Here is a 23,033-nt window from a genome sequence, read left to right as displayed (position 1 = left end):
GTGTACAATCACAATATCTTCTCGGCCTCATCTATCAGTCGCTCTACCTGGAATGCGCTGTCTCCGCGGGTGAACATGTCGAGAAGCTGGCTGCGGCCCTTGCCCTCTTCCGTCTGCACGTAGAACTTCTGCATGCACATGACGAGCCATCTGGCGTCGTCGACGGATACGCCCCTGTTCTCAGTGACCAAGCCCTGGCCCAGGACCAAGTTGTGGGTCTCGGCGAGCTCGTGGTGGAAGGTGACGGTGGTGTGGGGACTGGCGAACTCGCCCCTGAGCTTGAACTCTGCCAGTGTCGTGAACATGAGCGTGGTGGTATCGACGTGCGGGTGGGAGAACTGGAGATAGTGCAGCTCGGCGGCTTGCTGCGTCTGAGGCGGCTGCTGCGAGGCCGATGGGGCGTCGGCGGGTATCTCGCGGGGGACAGGGAGGACGAACGAGGGGTGCTGTTTGGCGCTGCGAAGGAGCTGGGAGAAGGTGGTGGCGGGGACAGCGAAGTGGATGCTCTGCGGGTTGGCAGCGTGGCGTAGGCGCCACAGGGCCTGGACTTCCTTGCTGGGGAGCGCCTGGACTTTGGCGAGGTCGAGGAACGAGTTGAGCGTCTTGACGCCCGGCGGCGGGGCCGTAGGAGAGCCTGGCGCAGCGGGCGGCGGCGGCGGAGGTGAGGGCCAGGGAGTCTCGGGCGGCGGCGTCAGGGGCGCGGTTGCGCCGGGCACTATGGCCTGCTTGCGCAGCTCCTCGATCTTGTCCTTGTACTGCTCCTTGAGCTCGTCGAGGTCCTTGAGGCCCTGTTGGCGCGCCTTGTGCTCGAGCTTGTCCCGGTACTTGGCGAGGATGCGCTCTTGCGAGTCGTGCGTGGCGAGGAAGCGGACGTCGTGCACCTGCGCCCAGCGGCGCTGGACGGCACGCGGGCTGGCGAGCGGCTGGCGCAGGGCGTGACGCAGCGTGGGGAGAAGCATGGTGGGCGTCGAGGAAGCAGCAGCGGGGGTGCAGAGTGAAGGGAAATTGCTGCGACGACGACGGCGGACGTGCGCCCATGCCCGCCGCTAGCGCGCGGGAGTAGCCACGGCGCCAATGCTGCTACTGCGACAGATCACGGCATATCGTACATCGCATATCGCATATCGCATATCGCATACCGCATATCGCATACCGCATAGCGCACCGCGCATCGCGCAGACCGCCGACCGCCTATCCATCCCGCCTCCCCTCGTCCGCCTCGACGGGCTGCTGCCAGCGGGCATGGGCGCAGTCAACAGCAAGGCCGGCGACGCAGGCGCCCTCTATCTGCGCGACCAGACTCGATGTAAGCCGCCGCCTCGATCCAGCTCGCCCGCTCGCCCGCTCGCCCTGCTAACCCTCGCGTGCAGTCTCCGTCGCCGCCCTCACCATCACCAACGCCCGCAACCGCACGCTACTCCACGTCTCGCCCAACGCCTTCCCCGCCGCCCGCTATGCCGCCAAGCGCGAGCCGGGCGACGACACCCTCATCGACTTCGTCCAGGACCCCGACGCGCTGCCCTACGCCGATGGCCCGCCCGCCTTCCTGCTGCGCCTGCCCAGCGACGACGAGCTGCTCTTCCACTTCACCTTTGTCCTGCGCCAGCACCTCGCCGTCCCCGCCACCTACACGCCTCCCCCGACTGCCCACGGCGCCCCCACGGGCCTCGTCGACACCCACATCCATGGCCTGACGTTTGTCTTTGCCTCGAGCGAGCGCGACCTCGACAATCTCGTCACGCGCGAGTTCCACGCCAACCCCAACCTCCACAAGAACCCCCAGGTCGAGCTGGTCGGCGACTACTCCACCGCCGGCCACTCGTCGGTCCAGTTCCAGTGGTCGTGGAAATGGACTCCGCCCCGCGCCCCCGAGTCGCGCCCCGGCGGCTGGCGCACCAGCTGCAGTGTGTGTAGCCCGCCTCGTCTGCCACTCCGTCGCCGCAACTGCTGACCCCCTCCAGTTCGTCGAGTATGACCAGCGCGCCCACCGCCTCGAGACGCTGGCGAGCTTCACCGTCTGGGTCCAGAGTCCGTACCATCCCCCGCCCTGCCCCCAACATCCGCTGACTACAACAGACACGCCGCGCCAGCTGCAGAGCCCAAAGTCGCCCTCGCCGCGCCTCGAACTTGGCGTCCCTCCCCGCCTGCGCGTCCCCTCGGCCCAGTCGATAGAGTCTCGCGTCAGCGACTCGGCAGGCGAGGACCGCGAGTGGGACGCGATACCTCCGCGATCGCCCATCTGCGAACCCATCCCCGAGCACAGCCTGGGCCTCGTACCGAGCCACACCACCACACTGGCGAGCGGCACCGCCTCAGTCAAGCTCGACGTCTCACGCCCCGGTGAAGACCTCAGTCAGACCGACGATGGGCCGCTGTTTCGCGCCACGATGAAGTCACTCGAGCAGAAGACGGGCAACATGCGCACCAGGTGGAAAAAGGTCCTCAAACGCGCCGAGTCCGCCATGGAGGCCCAGGTCGCATGCAACAATGCCATGGCCGACCTCATGGACGCGCTCAGAGAGGCCTCGTCGTCCAATGCAAACGCAGTGCAGCCGGCCATTGACCACTACTTTGACAAGATTGCCAAGGAGATTCTGGGCTACGAAAAGTCCAATTCCACAAACATCCAAAAACTCATCATTGATCCCATATACAAGCTTTACAATATCGACATCAAGCAGGCCGAGACGAAACGCAAGGACTTTGAGGAGGAGAGCAAAGACTACTATCAATACCTAGGACGATATCTCGGCCAACGGCAAGACTCACTGAAGGAGAAGAAGCGCGCCGAGACCGACTCAAAATACCAAGCCAAGAGGCGCAACTTTGAGCTGAAGCGCTTCGACTACTCCTCATTTATGCAGGACCTGCATGGAGGTCGGAAAGACCAGGAGGTGCTCTCCCACCTTACGCAATATGCCGATGCCCAAGCCAAACGCTATCTTGAGACGGCGAAGAAGATCGAGACCATGCTGCCGCACCTAGAGGCCCTGAGCTGCGAGGTCAAAGAGGCAGACAAGGAGTTTCAGATCCAGAGGACCGAGCGCGAGGAGAAAAGACGAGCGCTGGAGACAATTAAAAAGACTTTCGATGAGGTACCCGTGCCCTCCCTCACATCTCCCGCAGCATCAACAGGCAGTGTGCCGAAAACAACGTCGAGGTCAGATCCAGAGCCGCCTCCTGGCCGCAAGGGCAGTCTTGTACCCATGTTTCAAAGCACAGTCATGCCGCCCCAGACTATCTCATCTACAAGCATTCCCTCCTCCATAGCGTTACCGCAGAGCCCCGAGGCTACCAAGGCGAGCCTGGCCATGGCGGCCCCGCAGCCGGACAAGTTCAAGGGAATCAGGGATCTCGAAGAAAAGGACCCCGCTGCAATGGCCGAAGCTGGTTCGGGTGCGCACCGCAAGGAAGGTCTTCTGTGGGCCCTCAGCAGGCCCGGAAGCCATGTGGATCCCAAGGGCCTGAACAAGCAAGCCTGGCATAAGTAGGTATAGCCTCTTTCAGTCGGAAGCCTGCTGACATTATCCAGGTTCTGGATCGTCCTTGATCAGGGGAGGCTTTCAGAGTACACCAACTGGAAGCAGAGTCTAGAGCTGCACATGGAACCAATCGACCTCCGCATGGCCTCAGTAAGGGAAGCGCGCAACGCAGATCGCCGGTTTTGCTTCGAAGTCATCACCCCCCAATACACGCGAGTGTACCAGGCAACCAATGAAGAAGACATGAAGTCGTGGATCAGTGCAGTCAACAATGCTTTGCAGACAGCTGTTGAGGCGACAGGAAAATCGGATCGGCCATCAACAGACTCGCTGCCTGGACAGACGCACCGAGATATTGCATCAGTGCTCACGGGTAAGAGTCCATCAATGTCAAGTCATCGAAACACGTACGGCTCCAAGGCACCGGCGCGGCATGCCACCGTAGGTGATCGACCTGGCGGATACCGGCGAGAGGAGGCGTTTGGCGATGAAGGTAAGCTGCTTAGGCAGGTAAGAGACGCGGATTCCAGCAACAAAATGTGCGCAGATTGCGGTACGGAGATCAAGGTGGACTGGGTTTCCATCAACCTCGGCATCATCATTTGTATCGAATGCAGTGGCATACATCGGTCACTCGGCACCCACATTACAAAGGTGCGTTCTTTGACTCTGGATGTCACGTCCTTCACTCCCGATATCATCGAGATACTGCTCAAGATCGGCAACCGCGTCAGCAATTCCATCTGGGAAGCAAGACTGGAACCCGGGCTGAAGCCGGGGCCAATGTCGACAAGAGAGCAAAGGCTGCATTTCATTACTTCAAAGTACGCCGATCGGACCTACGTAGCACCCATAACACCGAACATGTCACACTACGCAAATCCAGAGGAGACGCTTCTAGCGTCGGTTAAGAAGAACGACATTCAGAACGTGCTCTACGCTCTAGCTCTGAGGGCAAATGCAAACGCACGCGACCGATCACGAGGCACACACGCCGTGTTTCTAGCGCTTGCAGCCGCCGACCCAGCATCTCCTTCAGCGACGGCATCACCAGCAAGCTCGCCAAGCTCAGCGGCTCGCCCAGGCACAGCGCAGCCTAGCCGCAAAGCGTTCCCCGTAGCGGAGCTGCTGCTGCAAAACGGGGCCGAGCTGCCAATGCTGCCAGCACCCATTCCCCTCGGCCACTCGGCACGAAGCTATCTTGACTTCAAGGCAGAGCAGCGTGCTGGCAAGCGGCCGGCACCCATGGTGGGCAGTCAGGCCGCACCCAGCGCAGAGAAGGCTCCGTCTTTGCCGCCCATCATGGCGGGCAACGGCAGCTCTCCGTCGGAACGAGCGCGCGAACGGGATGCGCGGCTGCAAAAGCGAGTCTCGGCGAGCGGAAGGTTGGTCAAGACTCCGAACGTCGACTTGAGTGAAGGTAAGCGCGGCTCGTAGAGCTAGCCGATGCTTACATGTTGTGTCTTGCTGTAGTGTCTACCTTCCCTGGGCGGCGTGCGGCCTGGTGCGATGGGCGTCAACGGGCTGAGGGTGTCCTGGTGCATGTGACGAGACGGATGGGGGCAATCTAGTGCACGTTGGATCAGGCGCATTGCGGTTGTGTTGGATAGACCATGTTTCGCGGGCGGCAACTGGTTTTGTTTGGGCGTGTTGTGTGTGTACTGTAGTGTAATGAGTAATTCACGACGTGGCCAGCCTGCGAGCCAGACGGGCGTGACTGTGGTGAAGTGTTGGCGCGGACCTCGCATGGAGCTAACGGGCCCGTGGACCCCACTCGAGGGCTAGCGCGCACCAAAATTACCTGGGTCGCAAAGTTATCCAAACCGCACCCCGCCGCTGTATTGTAACTACGACCGCAACCATCACCGCAACCATGGCCTCGGCATACTCGAACCTGCCCATGGACGGCGACGACGAATTCGACGAGAGCCAGATCGACTTTACCGACATCGAAGATCAGTTCCAGGTACGGCTCGACGAGGGGCTCGACGCCTTTGTCGTCATCGACGGGCTGCCCGTGGTGCCCGAGGACAGCAAGGCCAAGCTCGTCAAGTTTGTGCTGAGGAAGCTCAACAGCGTGGGCAAGGTCAAGGACGACGGCGTGCACATGCCCGTCGGCGAGGCGGGCAAGACGGAGGGATATGCCTTTGTCGAATACAGCGCGCCCGCCGAGGCCGTCGCGGCGGTCAAGCAGCTCAACGGGACTGCCCTCGACAAGAGGCACACCATGGCCGTCAACAAGCTCACCGACATCGACCGCTACGGCAAGGAGGGCCGCATCGACGACGAGTACCACGCCCCCGAGATCCCGCCCTTTGAGCACAAGGAGCACCTGCGCTGGTGGCTCGGCGACCCGGACAGCCGCGACCAAATGGCCATGTACCGCCAGGACAAGGTCGGCGTCTTCTGGAACGACAAGGAGGACCAGCCCGAGCAGGTGGTCGACCGCGAGAACTGGACCGAGTCCTTCATCCAGTGGTCGCCCCAGGGAACCTACCTCACCTCCATGCACGCCCAAGGTGTCCAGCTGTGGGGCGGCAAGGCCTGGAGCCGCCAGAAGCGCTTCGCCCATCCCGGCGTCAACCTCGTCGACTTCTCCCCCAGCGAAAAGTACCTCACCACCTGGTCCCACCGCCCCCTCCAGGTCGACGAGAACCACCCCGTCCCATCGCTCTCGCTCGAGGAGGACGGCAAGAACTACATCATCTGGGACATTGCCACGGGCAAGCCTCTGCGCTCCTTTGCTACCATTGACGTCCCTGGCGGCATCGATGCCGAGGGCAACCCGGTCAAGAAGAAGCTGCAATGGCCGACGTTCAAGTGGTCCTCTGACGACAAGTATGTTGCACGCATGACCCAGGGCCAGTCCATCTCCATCTACGAGCTGCCGCGCATGAACTTGCTCGACAAGACTTCCGTCAAGATCGAGGGCGTCATGGACTTTGAGTGGGCCCCCGCAACGCCCCGCAGAGAAGGCATCAAGACGTACGAGCAGCTCTTCTGCTACTGGACCCCCGAGCTCGGGAGCAACCCCGCCAAGGTCGGCCTCATGTCCGTCCCGTCGAAAGAGATTGTGCGCACCCGAAACCTCTTCAACGTGTCAGACGCCAAGCTTCACTGGCAGTCGGAAGCTGCCTACGTCTGCGTCAAGGTCGACCGCCACTCCAAGTCCAAGAAGTCTCTCGCCACCAACTTGGAAATCTTCCGTGTCCGCGAAAAGGGTGTGCCTGTTGAGGTCGTTGACTCCATCAAGGACACTGTCATCAATTTCGCCTGGGAGCCCAAGGGCAACCGCTTCGTGCTCATTACCACTGGCGAAGTCATCCAGGGCGCCGCTGTTGGCCCCAAGACTGCCGTCTCTTTCTTCGCTCCCGAGAAGCTCAAGGGTGGCGCGCCTGGCAACTTCCGTCACATCCGAACCATTGACAAGAAGAACAGCAATGCCATCTACTGGTCGCCCAAGGGACGATTCGTCGTTGTCGCTGCTCTACAGTCGCAGCAGTCATTCGAACTCGAATTCTGGGACATGAGCTTCGACAGGCCAAAGGAGGAGTCCGAAAAGGGCGACAAGGAAGTCAATGCCAACTTGCAGCTCATGGATACGGCCGAGCACTACGGCGTCACCGACATTGAATGGGACCCGACTGGCCGCTATGTCGCCACAGTCGCTAGTGCCTTCCGTCATCGCGTATGTATCATCATCACTATTATGCTCTTTTGTCTCTGCTGACACGCACTAGATGGAGAACGGTTACCACCTCTACGACTTCAAAGGCACGCTGCTCCGCGAAGAAGCCATCGAAGGCTTCAAGCAGCTCCTGTGGCGCCCACGGCCCCCGACCCTCCTCTCCAAGGAGGAACAAGCCGAGATCCGCAAGAATCTGCGCAACTACTCCAAGGTCTTTGATGAACAAGATATTGCGAAGAAGAGCTCCGCCAACAAGGCTGTGGTGGAAGCTCGCCGCGAGATGCTGGATGAGTGGCGCAGGTGGCGCGAAGAAGTTACACAGAGGCTACGCGATGAGGGCGCCGACCTTGAGCTGGCATCTCTCAAAGGTGAGACGCCTGGTCAAGCGGATGATGGACATCAGGAAGAGATTGAGGAAATCGTAGAGGAGATTATCGACGAGACCGAAGAGGTTGTCAATTAGGTGGTCAAATGAGTAGAACCGAGTTGTGTGACAGCAATTTTAACCAGCATGCTAGGAGCACGTTGCTCCGGGCATATGGAATAACGAAGGTTACTAAGCTCACGTCCACTCACATCCGCCTTCTCCAATGTGTCCCTTGAATGGCGTTGCCGGCTTGTTTTTCGAAGATCGATCATGGTGGAATTAGGACTTACTTGCGTTCTACTTCGAGTGCGTGTGATAGTGTAACAATGTGCACACGAAGCTTCAACGCAATGTCAGCAGGAGCTGCAACTTGAAGCAAGGCCTAAGCCGTCGTTTGAGCGTCTGAGCCAGCCTTTGTCTCGCTGATGGTCCGCAGCTCGGGCGTCGCTCTTTGCTTTGATGCTATCTGACAGTTTCCCGGCCTTGCCTTCCGAGACAACGTAATGGTAATGTGTACATAGGCGATGCAATCAGTGACCAAGCGATGTCCTTCAATTGAGGCTTGTATTGAGATGAACTTGGGCTGTATTAAGGGTGCTTACGTGAAGGAGTGGGGACCTGCCTCCCGTTAGACATTAGTAATATGTGAGAGAGCGTTGCTGCGATAACATAGGATCTAAGTGACCGCTACACAGACTCAATTTTACAAGCTTGTACACCTTACACAGACGTGCTATGATAATTATAAAAGTTACAAGTATGTTACAGTCTAGCGATTAACCTATGCAATGTACCCAAACTTACTCTAGACTACGGTAATCTAGCTTATTTTCTCTTCCGCTCTTCTAATTTCGCTCTATAATCCTACTCGTGTTAGTACACTCTAAATCTCGCTCACCCTTTAGTCTCTGTGTGCTTACCTGACAGCTGATCCTTAAGCCCTCTTCTAAGCCGACTCGAGGCTTATATCCTAGCAGTAACCTCGCCTTCGAAATACTAACATAGCGGTCCCGACATCCGTCACTCACAATGCCCCGACTAAGCACACCCTCCGACCCTGTCACCCAGCTAATCCATTCGGCACAATAGCCCAGACACCATGTCAATCCTTCTGGAACCCGGACGTGGAACTTTGGAACATGGCCGAACTCCTTCCACACAGCTATGCAAAGGTCCCTCGCCGTGACCGGCTCGCCGTTGGTAATGAAGATGGCCTCTCCAGCAGCTGTTTGCGAATTTAACAAGTTTCCAACGGCGAGGACATGGGCGTCTGCTATGTTTTCTACGTAGACGAAGTCCTGGAGATTGGTCCCTGTGCCTAGAATAAAGGGTGTCTGGCCGGCTGGGATGCATGAGTGTATCGTAGGGATGCACACAGTGTCGTTGCGACCGAAGATGGGTGCTGAGCGCAGGGCGCAGGTGGCGAAGTCATTCGTATTTGCGGAGAGCACAAGGGATTCAGCGAGTGCCTGCTATGCATGAGTTGGTTATACAGTACGGAGGTGAAGTGTGCGTTGTCGTGGCTAGAGCAGTACAGGGAGGTTTCATACAAATTGGTGGAAGAGCAACGGTGAATCGGCAGTATTCTCTGCACATAGGAAAGAGAACGTGAATAGAGTAAAACTTTGTTACCTTGCTTTGTCCATAGCTCGTATGTACACCTCCCGTGGGCCAATGCTCATCTACATTCCTGAAGTCGCGATCCAACTCGTCCAACACGACAGTCACGCTACTGGTATACACAAAGGCTTTTGTACCGCACTCCCTACTTGCTTCGACAACATTCCTTGTTCCCTCGACGTTTGTCCTGAAGATGGCCCCTTTGCCCTTCATGGAATAGCGCTTCGTCCCCAGAGGGAACACACCCACTGTGTGAATGACGACGGCAGGTCGAGCTTCGGAAAAGACGCTGTACAAGGAAGATGGGTCCAGAATGTCGCAACGAACATAGCGTACAGTGTTGGTAAAGGTGGTGCTACCGAGCGAAGGCGGGTTAACGTCTATGACGGTGATGGCGTATCTTCGGGTGCTCAAGAGTGCGGAGACGACGGCGGTGCCCAGGAAGCCACAGCCACCCGTTACCAGAACGCGTGTTGGCTCCATTACAGCGCATGGAAATTATCGCGGATGTTATTGCATAGAACTTGGTATGTTGTGGTTGCGCGCCGTAGTCGTTGGCGGTCGACGTCGCGGTGGACCTCGGGAAGAGCAGGATACATGATAGAAGCGGGTCGCGTCCGAGGATCGCCGCGCTTTCCCGCTTCGCATCAAACGCTTGTAATGCCAAACGTGCATTATCGTTGCATGGCAAATATACACGTCTGGTATATTATAATTAATTGTACGTCATGCCGGGCAATTTTTAAGCGATGCGAAAGTCTGCAGTTTGTCGCTGGTGTTACACTGCCGCCAAATCAACTTTCCTATAACGTGGACTGAGCAGACAGAGGTTGATAACAGCTATATCAAGCGCAACTCGACGTCCATTTTACGCAGGTGTGCATTTGTTGTAGTGCAAGAATTCTAGTGAGTTGGCTTTTACAGCTTTGAATACCGCCTGTGCAATCTCTGATTGATTTGCGATGCAGGAACAACATCGATCACCAAAGAAAAATATTGCTTGATTGCCGGCGCCATGAGAGTCAACGAAAGCGAAGGCATGTAGTGAAAAGATCTGAACCCATGCTACGAGGCTAATTTTATCTAGCCATCTTGACACCTCGTCTGATCCTTGTGCCTTATAGCTTGCACCATGTCCCCACATACCACGAATGGATGCAAGATGAGGTAAGGCCTACCTAGCCTCCTATCTCTCCTAATATACGGCTGATTAGTGTGTAGGAATTGCAAACGCTTACAGCTTCTGAGCCGCTGACGCTTTCGGAGGAGTACGCTATGCAGTCCTCGTGGCGACGGGATGCAGATAAGTTGACTTTCATCATCTGCACTTCGCCACACACACCGCAAGCACTGTCGGATGTCTCTATACCTATTAGAGTCATTGGCAAGATAGACGACACGCCCAATCGTATGATTGGGGATGTGAACCTGTTTTTGTACCCGTCCGAGGACTGTAACGATGGCGCAGGGGAACAAGGCAAACACGAGACTGGGGAGATGGACGCGGTGGGCGAGTTGGAGATAATGATTGCCCGGCCTGACGCACGAGGAAAAGGGCTAGCAAAAGAAGCCCTACAGGCGTTCATCTGGTACATATCTACCTCGCTGCCAGCCATCCTGGACGAGTACGCGAAGGGAGCCAACAACAAAGACAAGCCCAAGTCTCTGAGCTACCTCCGTGTCAGAATCGACAAGGACAACATCCCGAGCCTCAGTCTGTTCAAAACGTTGGGCTTCAGCCAAGTTAGCGAACCTAATTACTTTGGGGAAGTGGAGCTACGGTCAGAGATTGCAAGGCACGGGATAGACAAAGCTTGTTTGTTGGCAAAAAGCGTCTCGTACGAAGACTGATGAACAAACATGTCTGAGATGAGTAAATCAAAAATAGGAGATTGCATGACACGACGCAAAGAAATGTCATTGTTGAAAGCACCTGGCAATGTACACGATATAAAACACACGCTTCCGCTACCGGGTCTCCTGAAGCGCGCAAATACAGACCCCCTCTCCGTCTATTGGTTCGTCTTGCCGGAAGTGTTTGGCTTGGGGACGTGGTCGAGAATGCTCTTGTTTGGCGGTGGCTGGTAGACGATCTTCCTCGTCTTCAGCGGGGCCCACTTGTACCTGTCGTGGCTGTTAGTCATGTGGGTAAAGTGGCGGAGCTGCAAATACTTGCCTCTTGACCCAGACACTGAGGGCGAACAGAACACTGGTGACGGCAAGGACCTTCCAGCCCATCTTCTTACGGTCGTCCATCTCGGGCTCGGCGGTCCAGTTGAGGAACTCGACGACGTCCTTGGCCATCTGCGAAGTCGAAGCCTTGGTGCCATCATCGTATTCAACCAAGTCGTCGTACAGAACACGGGCCATGGCGATTCCAGTGCCGGGGAAGTAGGGGTTGAAGTTGAGGCCTTCCTGGACAACGGCACCAGCAGGCGGCTCCTCGGGGTAGCCGGTCAGCAAGCTGAAGATGTAGTTGCAGCCGCCGTGGCGGGCCTTGACCATGAGGGACAGATCCGGAGGCAGGGCACCGTTGTTGGCAGCGCGGGCGGCCTCGTCGTTCTTGTAGGGAGCGGGCATGTAGTCGGACAGCTTTCCGGGGCGCTTCTCGATTTCGCCCTGGTCGTTGGGCTCTGTGTCGTATTCGTTCTCCTCGGCCAGGGCCTTGGCCTCGTCAACCGTCATGAACTTGCCGACGACGGCGCGGTAGGGCACACGCGAGATGGAGTGGCACGAGGCGCAGACCTCGCGGTAGACCTGGAAGCCGCGGCGGAGACTGTGACAGGTTAGGGGGCGGGCATGTGCGGTGCGGTGGGGAAGACGTACGCTCCGTGGTCGAAGGTCTTGTGCCACTTCTCGTGCTCCCACGGGTATTGGGTCGGGTGGAGGCTGTACAGGCACGACGTCAGTACATGGCCGCGGGCCGGGCTATCTGGGGCGCACTCACCCTTCTTCGGCGGGGGTCATGGCATCGACGTGGCGTCCGTAGAGGTGCCAGTACCAGGCAGTCGAGCCGACGGCGAAGAGAGTCGCTCCGGCGGGCAGGGCGTTGTTCTTCCAGGCCGAGGCGGCGCTGTCGGCGGAGGACCATGTCGAGGCGAAGCGCTGTATCACGCACTGGGTCAGCCAGATGATTCAATGGAAGCGGGGGCTGGCCCGAGTATGGCAGCCGGGCCAGCAGGGCGGCGACGCAGCTTGCGCCAGCTGCCGGGAGATGCTGGGCCATGCGGGAGGCGTACCGGTTTGCTCGAGGCATTGCGGGCGGCGGCGGCGGCGGAGCGTGCCGTGCGCAGTGGTGAGCGAGCCAACATGGTCGTGGGAAGCTGGCTCGGGGCTGGGGGAGACGCGAGCAATGGGTTGGCGGCGATGGTGGTGCGGCGGAGAACTGGTGCGAGACCATTTTCCAATTTCCAAGCTAACTAATCCACATCACGTGCGCTATCATTGGACGAGGCTGCCATGACGCCTCCGGACTGTATTTTGCTCTCGCACATCGCCTTGCATGCGAAGGCGAGTGTACTCGAGAGGTGCAGGCTGCGACTGGCAGTGCGGCATCACATGGCATGGCAGGCAGTGCAGAGGGTCCCGCGTGGAAGAGACTTCGTCCGTGATACGCAGCAATGTAGCCCTACTTCTATACCCTTTCGCTCATGCAGGAATTGCAAAAGGGCTCAAACGAGGGCTGCTTCTCTCTAGCAAGACTGGCAGTGCCGGGGCAGTGCCAGAACACACGGCGTCCCCAGGAGCGGGAGACGTCGTCGAGCTTCTTGCGTGGTGCCGGAACGCAACGCGACGTCGGCCTGGCTTATATAGTGGACACGGCCCCGATGCGAGCTAGGCTGCATCTGGCCGCGAAGAGAGCGCTGGAGGACGTCGAGCTCTCGCGGCGCAGGGGACAGGTCGCGACACAGCACACGAGAAGCCAGATGCACCGCTTCACCTACCATGGACGTCTTCTGGCCGCTCCCAGCCGCCGACTGAAGCCACGGCGGACGCTACTGCACACGCTCACACCGAACGCGCGACTCTCTCCTCCCCCCACCAACAGCCCTCGCCCGGTCCCTCGTCCCCCACCACCCTCCCGTCACCCTGCCCTTGTCCCCGCAAGGCACTGTTCCCACCGACGAAATATGTGCAAGCACTTCGGCGCAGAGGGCCACGCGTCCATCGACATCACCAAGGGTCGCGAGGTGCTGCCCGCCAACGTCAAGCCCGTCCACTACGACCTCACACTCGAGCCCGACTTTGCCAACTTCACTTACCAGGGCACTGTCACCATCGAGTATGTGCCCGTCCGCCCGTATGAGGAGGGCCCTGCTGACACTCGGCCAGTCTAGATGTCGTCGACGACACCACGTCCATTGCCCTCAACACCAACGAGCTCAAGATCCACTCGACCAAGGTCACGGCCGGCCAGCAAGTCATTACCGAGTCGCCTCATGTCACCACCGACGACGATGCGCAGACGACCACGGTCAGCTTCGACCAGACCATTCCGGGCGGTAGCCAGGCGAAGCTCACCATGGCCTTCGCCGGAGTGCTGAACGACAACATGGCCGGCTTCTACCGCTCCTCCTTCAAGGCTGCCGACGGCTCCACTACATACATGGCCACGACGCAGATGGAGCCCACAGATGCCAGGCGGGCGTTTCCTTGCTTCGACGAGCCCGCGCTCAAGGCCAAATTCACCGTCACCCTCATCGCCGATGAGAAGATGACCTGTCTCAGCAACATGGACGTAGCGTCGGAGAAACAGATCCAAAGCACCATCTCGGGCGGAAGGCGCAAGGCCGTCACCTTCAGCCCGACGCCTCTCATGTCGACCTACCTCCTGTGCTTCATTGTCGGTGAGCTCAACTACATCGAGACGAACAACTTCCGCGTCCCTGTGCGAGTCTATGCGCCAAAGGATCGGGACATCGAGCACGGCCGCTTTTCGCTCGAGCTGGCGGCAAAGACGCTGGCATTCTACGAAAAAACCTTTGACAGTCCCTTCCCGCTGCCCAAAATGGACATGGTCGCGATTCCCGACTTCAGTGCAGGTGCCATGGAAAACTGGGGCCTCGTCACATATCGTGTCGTCGACGTGCTCATTGACGAAAAGGTCAGCGGGGCAGCTACCAAGCAGCGCGTCGCCGAGACGGTGCAGCACGAGCTTGCCCACCAGTGGTTTGGTAATCTCGTGACCATGGACTTCTGGGACGGCTTGTGGCTTAATGAAGGATTTGCAACGTGGATGTCGTGGTATTCCTGCAATGTCTTCTACCCTGACTGGAAAGTCTGGGAAGGCTATGTTACAGACAATCTAGCCAGCGCACTCTCGCTCGACTCGCTACGAAGCAGCCATCCCATCGAGGTACCGGTAAAGCGCGCAGACGAGATAAACCAGATCTTCGATGCCATCTCATACTCCAAGGGCTCGAGTGTCATCCGCATGATCTCCAAATATGTCGGAGAGGACACCTTCATGGAAGGAATCCGCCGGTATCTCAAAAAGCACGCCTATGGCAACACAGAGACTGGTGACCTCTGGGCTGCCTTAGCGGATGCCAGCGGCAAGGATGTTGGCAAGGTCATGGACATCTGGACCAAGAAGGTCGGCTTCCCAGTCGTTACCGTCACGGAAGGCACTGATTCCATCCACCTCAAGCAGAACCGCTTCCTCCGCACTGCCGATGTCAAGCCAGAGGAGGATCAAACCCTGTACCCCGTATTCCTTGCGCTGCGGACCAAGGAAGGAGTTGACGAAGACTTGACGCTTTTCGATCGTGAAGCCGACTTTAAGCTCAAGGACCTCGACTTCTTCAAGCTTAATGCGGACCACTCTGGCCTCTACCGGACCTCGTACACGCCAGAGCGCCTACGGAAGCTGGGCATCTCGGCCAAGGAGGGCCTCTTGACCGTTGAGGATCGAGCTGGCATGATTGCTGACGCAGGCTCGCTGGCGGCATCGGGCTACCAGAAAACGTCTGGTATACTCTCGCTCCTTGACAGCTTCAAACACGAAGCAGAGTTTGTCGTCTGGGGAGAGATCACGGGTCGTATTAGTTCCCTCCGGGGTGCATGGATGTTTGAGGACCAGAAGATCCGGGACGCTCTGAAGAAGTTCCAGTTGGAGCTCAGCGCAGAGAAGGCACATGAGCTGGGATGGACATTCAATGAAAAAGACGGTCACATCGAGCAGCAGTTCAAGGGTCTCATGTTTGGTGCTGCCGGTATCGCTGGCGACGAAGAGATTACCAAAGCATCCTTTGACATGTTCGACAAGTTCAAGGCAGGCGACAAGTCTGCCATTCACCCCAACATCCGCGGCAGCGTGTATGCCATTGTGCTAGCGAATGGTGGGCAAGAAGAGGTAAGCAGTGCTACGAGGATGAATGGAATGCAGGCTGACCAGACGCAGTACGATGTCATCGTCAACGAGACTCGGAATGCCGCTACAAGCGACGAGCGCAACTCGGCTCTTCGCGCACTAGGCCGTGCCAAGTCTCCAGAGCTCATTCAGCGCACGCTTGCCATGGCTCTCAGCGACGAAGTCAAGGGCCAAGACATCTACTTGCCCATTGCAGCATTGAGGTCACACGCGGAGGGCTGTCATGCGCTCTGGAAGTGGGTCAAGGATAACTGGGAGGAGCTGGAGAGAAGGCTCCCCCCTAGCCTGAGCATGCTAAGTTCGGTGGTTGCCATTACAACATCAGGCTTCACCCACCGGGAACACATAGAGGACATTGAGGCGTTCTTCAAGGGCAAGAGCACCAAGGGCTTTGACATGGCGCTGTCCCAGAGCATCGACGCCATCAGCGCCAAAGCCGCATGGCTTGAGAGGGATGCGGACGATGTCAAGACGTGGTTGAAGGAACACAAGTATCTGCAGTAGGCGCCCCTGTCGGTGCACTGTTGTGAGAAATGGCTGTACAATATAGATGAAGAAATCAAAGACCCATGCCGCCAACGCTATGAATAAGAGTGCGCGATACCCAGGGAGCCGGTGCGTGATGAAGCTAGCATGTACCATGAATCTGTCCAGAAGGGTGGCTACGTCAGCTTGCCGAACGTGGGACCGCCAGTTCGGCCATGGCTCTGTGAAGAGTACAATCGGAACGCCACCACCTCACGTTGACTTTGTGGCGCTCGAGCATTGTATCGCAATAGACACAGCGCCAGCCTCCACGATACTTGCAAGGGTTGTCGGAAGCTCGGTATCGAGTTGCGCGCAGCCGCCAGAGCCGTCATGGCGCAAAGGATGCCGCGATCCGGCACACGCGCAGAAGCGAACCCAGACGCAGACGCAGACGCGCTCGCGCTAGATGACACGGTAGAGCTCGAGCAGTTCCGCCGCTCACCCCATCCATACCTGCGTCACGGAGACCAAACACAGAGGCAGTCACCAGGCCCGACGCATCGCGCCCCTCGGCCCTCGCAGTCGCGACCCTCTTCCGAGCCTCCAGGCAAGACAATGCACGACAAGGACGGCAGGACACGCAGGAAACGGACACCGCACTCCCCGAGCGAAAGCGGCACCGAAGCCGACGACGAGGGCTACAGCCTCGTCAAGGCGCTGCCTGCTCCTCCCCTGCGACCGCACAAAGGCCTCCGCGAATCGCGGACGTCGGGCCCAGACGAATGGGCGAGTCCGCTGCTCACTCCCACACAGATCGACGACGAGGGGAGAAAGCTCTTCGAGGGCTACTTCGCTCGCACCAACCGGACGAGGCGCAAGGGAGACGCATACCAAAGCGACGACGACGAGGCGAGGAGGGCCAAGCAAAAGTATCTCCAGCGGCGGCGCAACGAGCTGGTCAGGCGAACGACCGAAACTGCATTGCTCGCGGGCATTGCCACGCTCGCCGTCCGCGGTTGCGACTGCTGGGTCAATTTGCTGGCATGGCATAGAGGTCAGCTCACCCCCCACGCATGGGCCCAAGGTCGTTAACCCGTGTCTAGTAGAATTGTTGACGCACGTTGCAATCATGGCCGGCGTCTTGGGACTGTATCCGCTTCGTCTTCTGTACTACTCATGGAGAAATCACTCTCGTCTCCGGCTTGGCCGTCGAATACATCTACCAGCCGCCTTCGATCCTGCCACCATCCTCTACCCCCCAATACTGCCCGTCCTCATTGCGCTGTCACTCTTTGCCTCATCACCAAAGCCTCTTCTACCCAACATGTTGCTCGGCTTAGCTGCGTTGCCAGCCAGACTTATTCCCTTCAGGAGCGCTACCTTGGGCTACTCTCCTCTGCACTGGCTGGTCTCCATCATGCCCCTGATCGCTGCCGAGAACACCGACATACCGTCTCGGCTGTTTGCACAGACACCATACAAACTCAAGTTACCCCCGCCTAACCAAGGTCTAGATCCCGAACTTCTGGTGACGTTGTTTGCTCTGCATCAAGCGCTGCTACCGCCGCTATACTACCTCACCACTACGAGCCTTCTACCAGCAGAGCTGCACCTGCTTTCAATTGGGCTTATCAACCTCCTCTTGTTCTCAGACACCCCTCAAGCAGCCATACTCGGTGTCTTACTGTGGCTAGGCGGGCTGGGGGTGTTTTTGCTCTGCGGCAACATCTTGAAGTGGGGCGTTGCACTTGCACGCATTCCGCGATGGAGGCTTCGACGTGCTGGCCAAGTCATTCGAGCTCGACAGAACTTCTTGCAGGTCTTGACCCGTAGTCTGGGATCCAAACGCGATGGAAGCGATTCCTGGAAAGATGTGAGTGACAGTGATGCGGATGAAGAACCCAGATTCGACAAGCCCCTCCAAAAGACCAAGAGCCTTAAAGTCAACGTTTTAGACTCGGTCAGACACATCAAACCCTGCATGGAGGGCAGCGAGCCGCGGTCCGCCGCCGAAGCGACAAAGACTGGTTTTCAGCAGTCTACTTCTGCAGCAGGGTCCACTCCTAACAGTGGACGTAAGCGTAGGAATACCCTCCCAGTCCTCGTTGCTGAAGACCATACGTCACAGCATCGATATTCGAACCGAAGACAGTCGGGATCGATTGTGCAGTCTTATTTATCGCTCACGCCCACCGAAGCCACAATGAGGAAATGGCTCTACGCTGGATACTTCTACGTGATTGTGGTAGGCCTGATACTGGGACCAATTCGGTATAGTATCGGCAAATATGCTCTTCACCAACACGAACCTTTTGGATGGGCCATCAGCTACCTCTTCGGCAATATATCACGCGTGCGGTGGGAAGTGTTCACGTGGGATTTGAACTGGTGGGTTCCTCTGCCGACAAGACGGCACGCAGATGACATGGCCCGACTCACACACCATCTGTCGTTGGCGGAATATGTTCGCCGCATAGTACTGGGAGAAGCGACTACGCGTCTCTTGCTGTGCGTGTACTGTGCAGGAACCATACTCGCTGGCCTCGTAGCGGTCTTTTCGCTTTCTGCAGTGGTAGAAGTCGACACACGCAGAAAGGTGTTCCACGGCACCATGGTGGCGATGCTCCTGCCGACCATCTTCATCGACCCTTGTTTTGTTGCGCTGGCGCTTGCACTGGTACTTGCGATATTCCTCCTCCTCGATCTGATTCGCGCCTCGCAGCTTCCGCCGCTGTCCAAGCCCATTGCCAGGTTCCTGACGCCGTACGTGGATGGCCGCGATCTCCGAGGCCCCGTGGTGGTGTCGCACATCTTCCTCTTGATTGGGTGTGCGATCCCGCTGTGGCTATCGCTCGCAGGAGTGGAACGGGCTGGCGACGAGCCGTGGCAAGGCTGGGAGGTGGAAGACAGGGACGTGAGTATGGTGGCGGGAGTTATATGTGTGGGCATGGGCGACGCAGCAGCATCCCTCGTCGGGCGGCGCTACGGGCGGCGGAAATGGCCCTGGGCAGGCGGCAAGTCCCTGGAAGGGTCCTTGGCGTTTGCAGTCGCAGTGTCGGCTGGACTCGTGGTAAGTAGAGTGTGGCTCCGCGTCGGGTGGGAAAGCGGTGCGGCAGGGCACAGGACAGAGGGCGAGTGGGCTCACGACGCATTGCTCACGCTGGGCAAGGCGGCTCTGTGCGCGACAGGCGCAAGCCTCAACGAGGCGGTCCTCACAGGCGGCAACGACAACGTGATCGTGCCAGTGATACTATGGGTGCTTGTGAGGGGTGTCAGGCTGTAGGCAGTCGACGCCGCCGCATCAGGCGGGCTGCAGGTACGGCGTAGATAGACGGGTCGACCCGACCATGAAGCCGGCCACATGGTCGTTCGCGCAGGGGAGCATGACTTGCATTCAGAATGCGTGCGACCAGACAAGAGGCATGTTGGAGCGTGCAGGCGGGCGATGTGGTGCTAGCGCATGAGGGGCACGCGTCGTTATCAAGCATCCCGGCCGGCTTCCTGCATGTGACACGCGCACGCCTGCCTCGAGCCACGGCGTCGGCCTCTTGTACTGCCTGTGGTGCTCCTCGCTCCCCCGACACGCTGCGCTCGCGATACCCTACATACTCTCCCACTCGTCTCTGCCGCCCTGCGCCGAACCTCTTCTCTCCCGCGCCCAGCTGCTCGTCGCGCCCTGCATCCCCGTCCCTCGGCCATCCATCACCACCATCGGCCGCCCTCGACCACCGCCCACCGCCCACCGCCCGCCTCCCGCCAGCCCATGTCCAACGCCCTCACGGCCGCGCTGTACCCACGTCTTCGCTGGTAGCTGACGCCCGGCTGCTCAGCCAGCGCCGCCGACCATGGCAACACCCCCCAACCCGCTCGCCCCCAGGCGGTCGGGCGCGTCGCCGCCAGTGTCGACGCCCGCAGCCACGGGCTCGGAGCAGGTCATCGGAAAGTTCAAGCGCCTGCATCACATTGGCAAGGGCAGCTTCGCCGAAGTCTACCGCGGCATTCACATTGTACGTTGCTGCCCTCCCTTGCCCGGGGCGTGCGCCGAGTGCTAACTGTCTCGCCGCACAGGAGAAGCGCCAGTCCGTCGCCATCAAGTCGGTCAATATGAACAAGCTCAACAAGAAGCTCAAGGACAACCTCGTCTCGGAAATCTCCATTCTGCGCAGTCTGCACCACCCGCACATAGTCTCGCTCATCGACTGCCACGAGACGCCGTCCCGCATGCACATCATCATGGAGTTCTGCGAGCTCGGCGACCTGTCAGCCTTTATCAAGAAGCGCGCCGACCTCGTAAACCACCCGCAGACGCAGCGCATGATAGAAAAGTACCCGAACCCGACCGTTGGCGGCCTGCACGAGGTTGTCGTCCGCCACTTTGCCAAGCAGATGGCGAGCGCCCTGGAATTCCTGCGGTCCAAGAACTACATTCATCGTGATCTCAAGCCCCAGAACCTGCTCCTCAACCCCTCCTCCATCTTTTACTCGCAGAGTGGCACCCTCGAACGCATGCCTCTGGCTGCCAGCGCCAATTCCTTGATACCCGCCACCGGCATCGCCTCGCTGCCCATGCTCAAGATCGCTGATTTCGGCTTCGCTAGAATTCTGCCGACTACCTCGCTGGCCGAAACCCTGTGTGGCTCTCCCCTCTACATGGCACCTGAGATTCTGCGGTATGAAAAGTACGACGCAAAGGCCGACCTGTGGTCTGTGGGAACTGTGCTCTTCGAAATGATGTGCGCCAGACCGCCATTCAGGGCGAACAACCACGTAGAGCTACTGCGCAAGATTGAAGAGCGCAAGGACCAGGTCAGATTTCCAGAAGGCCTCGTCTGCACCAGGGCCATGAAGACCCTTATCCGCGCACTCTTGAAGCGAAAGCCAACCGAACGCATGTCATACGAGCATTTCTTCTCAGATGCCGTCATTCGCGATGAGATTCCAGACATGGTCGATGAGGACCTTCCGGGTTCTATGCAAGCGTCTGAGCGTATGCAAACCTCCGTATTAGAACCACCCATTGAGCCACCCCAGCGAGTCCACAAGGCGCCCCTCGAGCTGGAATCCAGGCCTACTGACAGTCCATACTCGATCTCGACCAGGGACAGGACGACAGGCCTTGGGACAACACCACCTTCACGGCCGGCTTCTCGACCTGTATCCGGCAACTTCTCAGGCACTCCACCGCAATATCTGCCTGCAAGACGAGCTAGTAACGCCCCTATTGAGCCCAACGACGGACGCACTCCAACGCGTGAGCATCGTCGGCCTACGCTCACCAACGCTGCAACCGCACCAGGACGTACTGCGACGCTGCAAGACCAGACGACAGCACCTACTGCCACCAGCCACAGGCGCAAGTACTCTCGCGACGAACAAGGCCCGCCATACATCGGTCTCAAGGAGCACCTGGATCGCGAGCGAATCCCACAGAGGACGGAAGCAAACGTGTTGAAAGAGGCGGCAGAGCGAGCAGCACAAGATAACGCGCTTGACGAGGGGTTTGTCTTTGTGGAAAAACGGCGTGTGGAGATTGACGCACTGGCAGACGAGATTGCGAATAGTCCACAAACACAGCGGGATCGTCCCCTCCACCGGGAAGCAGCAATGAAGCGACGATCGACAACGCAAGGGTCGCCAACATCAACCACTGGCGCAGTCCCCTCGAAAGCCATCCAGATTCAGCAAAAGCCTACCATTACGCACCAGCGCACAGCTTCTTACAGCCGGCGACAATACCGCCCAAGCTTTGAAACCGCCACCTCTGCTCTTTCCAAGGCTATGAACATGGTCAATATCCGAGGGCTTGGTCTGTCTCCGCCGGTCATGAAGGGCGTCTCACCCCCACAGGGCTATTCCGCATTCCCAGCCTATCCCACTGCGCAAAGCAGCATGCTAATGGTCGGCGATGGAGGCAAATCCGTTGGCAAAGATGAAGATACCATGACGGTCAAAAGGATTGAGGATCTGGCCCAGCTCAGCCACGTTGTATATGGCTTCGCTGAAGTCAAATACAGTCAGCTTGTTCCGGTTGCACCAAGCGACCCAGCTTTAGGAGTCGGTTCCACTGGCGTTGCTCGCAAGCCCAACAGCGATGTGATCGACGATGACGATGACGACGAAGATTTGACGCCTGATACTATTCTCATCATTTCCGAGGAAGCGCTGGTACTCTTCGTCAAGACGTTGGCAATGTTGAACAAGGCTATGGACCTGACTGGCAGCTACTGGAATCGCGCCCGCCGTAATAGTGGCCCCGACGGAACAAGCCGAACCAATGCAAAGCTGGGTCAGGTGGTCTCATGGATGCGAGATCGATTCAACGAATGCTGCGTCAAATCTGAGATTGTCGCACGTAAGCTCAAGCAGGCACAGGGGCAGCTACCGGCAGATCATCCAAGCCATCCTCACAATCAATCGGCGGCATCCAGCTCTGCAACTGCTGTAGGTTCCGCGGAGAACATTCTACTTACGACTGGTGTTACCGCTGAGAAACTATTATATGACCGGTCGCTAGAGATGAGTCGCCAGGCAGCCATTGATGAACTCACTGGACACAACCTGGCGGACTGCGATATCAACTACTGGACTGCCATCACGATGCTTCAAGCTGTTCTTGAAGAGGAAGAAGAATCGTCCAACGAGAAGGCTGATGCCGAGGAGATTAATGGCCTCGACGGCGAAGATCGGCGCTCGATCCAGAAGCGTAAGTCTCGCTACAGTGTCCCCAAAGTGTACCCAACTAACCAACGCAGTCCTTGAACAAATGAGAAGCCGGCAACGGGCTCTTAAGAAGAAACTCGACGTTGTCAAGACTCAAAAGCGCACTTCTATCACTAGTGCGCCTGCACAACATTCCGTGGGACGCAGCTCTTCTTCCCAAGGTGTCGCAAAGTAGTCATGCATCGTACAAAACCACCTTTTCAAGTATCAAACTTACAACTGCTTGTTTTCGCACCTAGGGACGGCACTATCCTTACGAGCCCCTGCTCTCTGTGTATGGTTTTATCATTCGGTATTCTTTGCGTGGTTTGGGAC

At 58.1% G+C, this 23,033-nt stretch overlaps 8 protein-coding genes across 8 annotated transcripts; 6 read left to right on the top strand and 2 right to left on the bottom strand.

Moving 5' to 3' along the window:
* Positions 1 to 8: 8 nt before the first annotated feature.
* Positions 9 to 959, bottom strand: J4E92_010625 (uncharacterized protein; the record flags this gene model as incomplete). The annotated part of the gene is made up of 1 exon (XM_051501962.1): positions 9 to 959. The coding sequence occupies one exon, from the start codon at positions 957 to 959 to the stop codon at positions 9 to 11; it is 951 nt and encodes a 316-aa protein (XP_051347864.1).
* Positions 960 to 1,242: 283 nt separating this feature from the next.
* Positions 1,243 to 4,919, top strand: J4E92_010624 (uncharacterized protein; the record flags this gene model as incomplete). The annotated part of the gene is made up of 5 exons (XM_051501961.1): positions 1,243 to 1,306; positions 1,371 to 1,906; positions 1,962 to 2,028; positions 2,077 to 3,487; positions 3,533 to 4,919. The coding sequence occupies 5 exons, from the start codon at positions 1,243 to 1,245 to the stop codon at positions 4,917 to 4,919; spliced, it is 3,465 nt and encodes a 1,154-aa protein (XP_051347863.1).
* A 436-nt stretch (positions 4,920 to 5,355) lies between these two features.
* PRT1 (Translation initiation factor 3 subunit b) lies at positions 5,356 to 7,633 on the top strand (the record flags this gene model as incomplete). Its single annotated transcript, XM_051501960.1, has 2 exons — positions 5,356 to 7,170; positions 7,223 to 7,633. The coding sequence occupies 2 exons, from the start codon at positions 5,356 to 5,358 to the stop codon at positions 7,631 to 7,633; spliced, it is 2,226 nt and encodes a 741-aa protein (XP_051347862.1).
* Positions 7,634 to 10,312: 2,679 nt separating this feature from the next.
* J4E92_010622 (uncharacterized protein) lies at positions 10,313 to 11,008 on the top strand (the record flags this gene model as incomplete). Its single annotated transcript, XM_051501959.1, has 2 exons — positions 10,313 to 10,324; positions 10,379 to 11,008. The coding sequence occupies 2 exons, from the start codon at positions 10,313 to 10,315 to the stop codon at positions 11,006 to 11,008; spliced, it is 642 nt and encodes a 213-aa protein (XP_051347861.1).
* Positions 11,009 to 11,169: 161 nt separating this feature from the next.
* CYT1 (cytochrome c1) lies at positions 11,170 to 12,468 on the bottom strand (the record flags this gene model as incomplete). Its single annotated transcript, XM_051501958.1, has 5 exons — positions 11,170 to 11,281; positions 11,334 to 11,933; positions 11,984 to 12,046; positions 12,105 to 12,262; positions 12,397 to 12,468. 5 exons carry the CDS (start codon positions 12,466 to 12,468, stop codon positions 11,170 to 11,172), a joined length of 1,005 nt encoding a protein of 334 aa, XP_051347860.1.
* Positions 12,469 to 13,287: 819 nt separating this feature from the next.
* On the top strand, positions 13,288 to 16,034 carry J4E92_010620 (uncharacterized protein; the record flags this gene model as incomplete). Its single annotated transcript, XM_051501957.1, has 3 exons — positions 13,288 to 13,439; positions 13,490 to 15,512; positions 15,561 to 16,034. 3 exons carry the CDS (start codon positions 13,288 to 13,290, stop codon positions 16,032 to 16,034), a joined length of 2,649 nt encoding a protein of 882 aa, XP_051347859.1.
* A 354-nt stretch (positions 16,035 to 16,388) lies between these two features.
* On the top strand, positions 16,389 to 19,281 carry J4E92_010619 (uncharacterized protein; the record flags this gene model as incomplete). Its single annotated transcript, XM_051501956.1, has 2 exons — positions 16,389 to 17,013; positions 17,225 to 19,281. The coding sequence occupies 2 exons, from the start codon at positions 16,389 to 16,391 to the stop codon at positions 19,279 to 19,281; spliced, it is 2,682 nt and encodes an 893-aa protein (XP_051347858.1).
* A 562-nt stretch (positions 19,282 to 19,843) lies between these two features.
* On the top strand, positions 19,844 to 22,893 carry ATG1 (Serine/threonine-protein kinase; the record flags this gene model as incomplete). Its single annotated transcript, XM_051501955.1, has 3 exons — positions 19,844 to 20,005; positions 20,067 to 22,701; positions 22,751 to 22,893. 3 exons carry the CDS (start codon positions 19,844 to 19,846, stop codon positions 22,891 to 22,893), a joined length of 2,940 nt encoding a protein of 979 aa, XP_051347857.1.
* Between the last annotated feature and the right edge of the window lie 140 nt (positions 22,894 to 23,033).

Source organism: Alternaria infectoria (genome assembly GCF_024043175.1).
Source record: "Alternaria infectoria strain BMP 0036 chromosome Unknown scaffold_39, whole genome shotgun sequence".
NCBI lineage: Eukaryota > Fungi > Ascomycota > Dothideomycetes > Pleosporales > Pleosporaceae > Alternaria > Alternaria infectoria.
The sequence above is the reverse complement of the archived record's forward strand: the minus strand, read 5'-3'. Positions and strand labels throughout refer to the sequence as shown.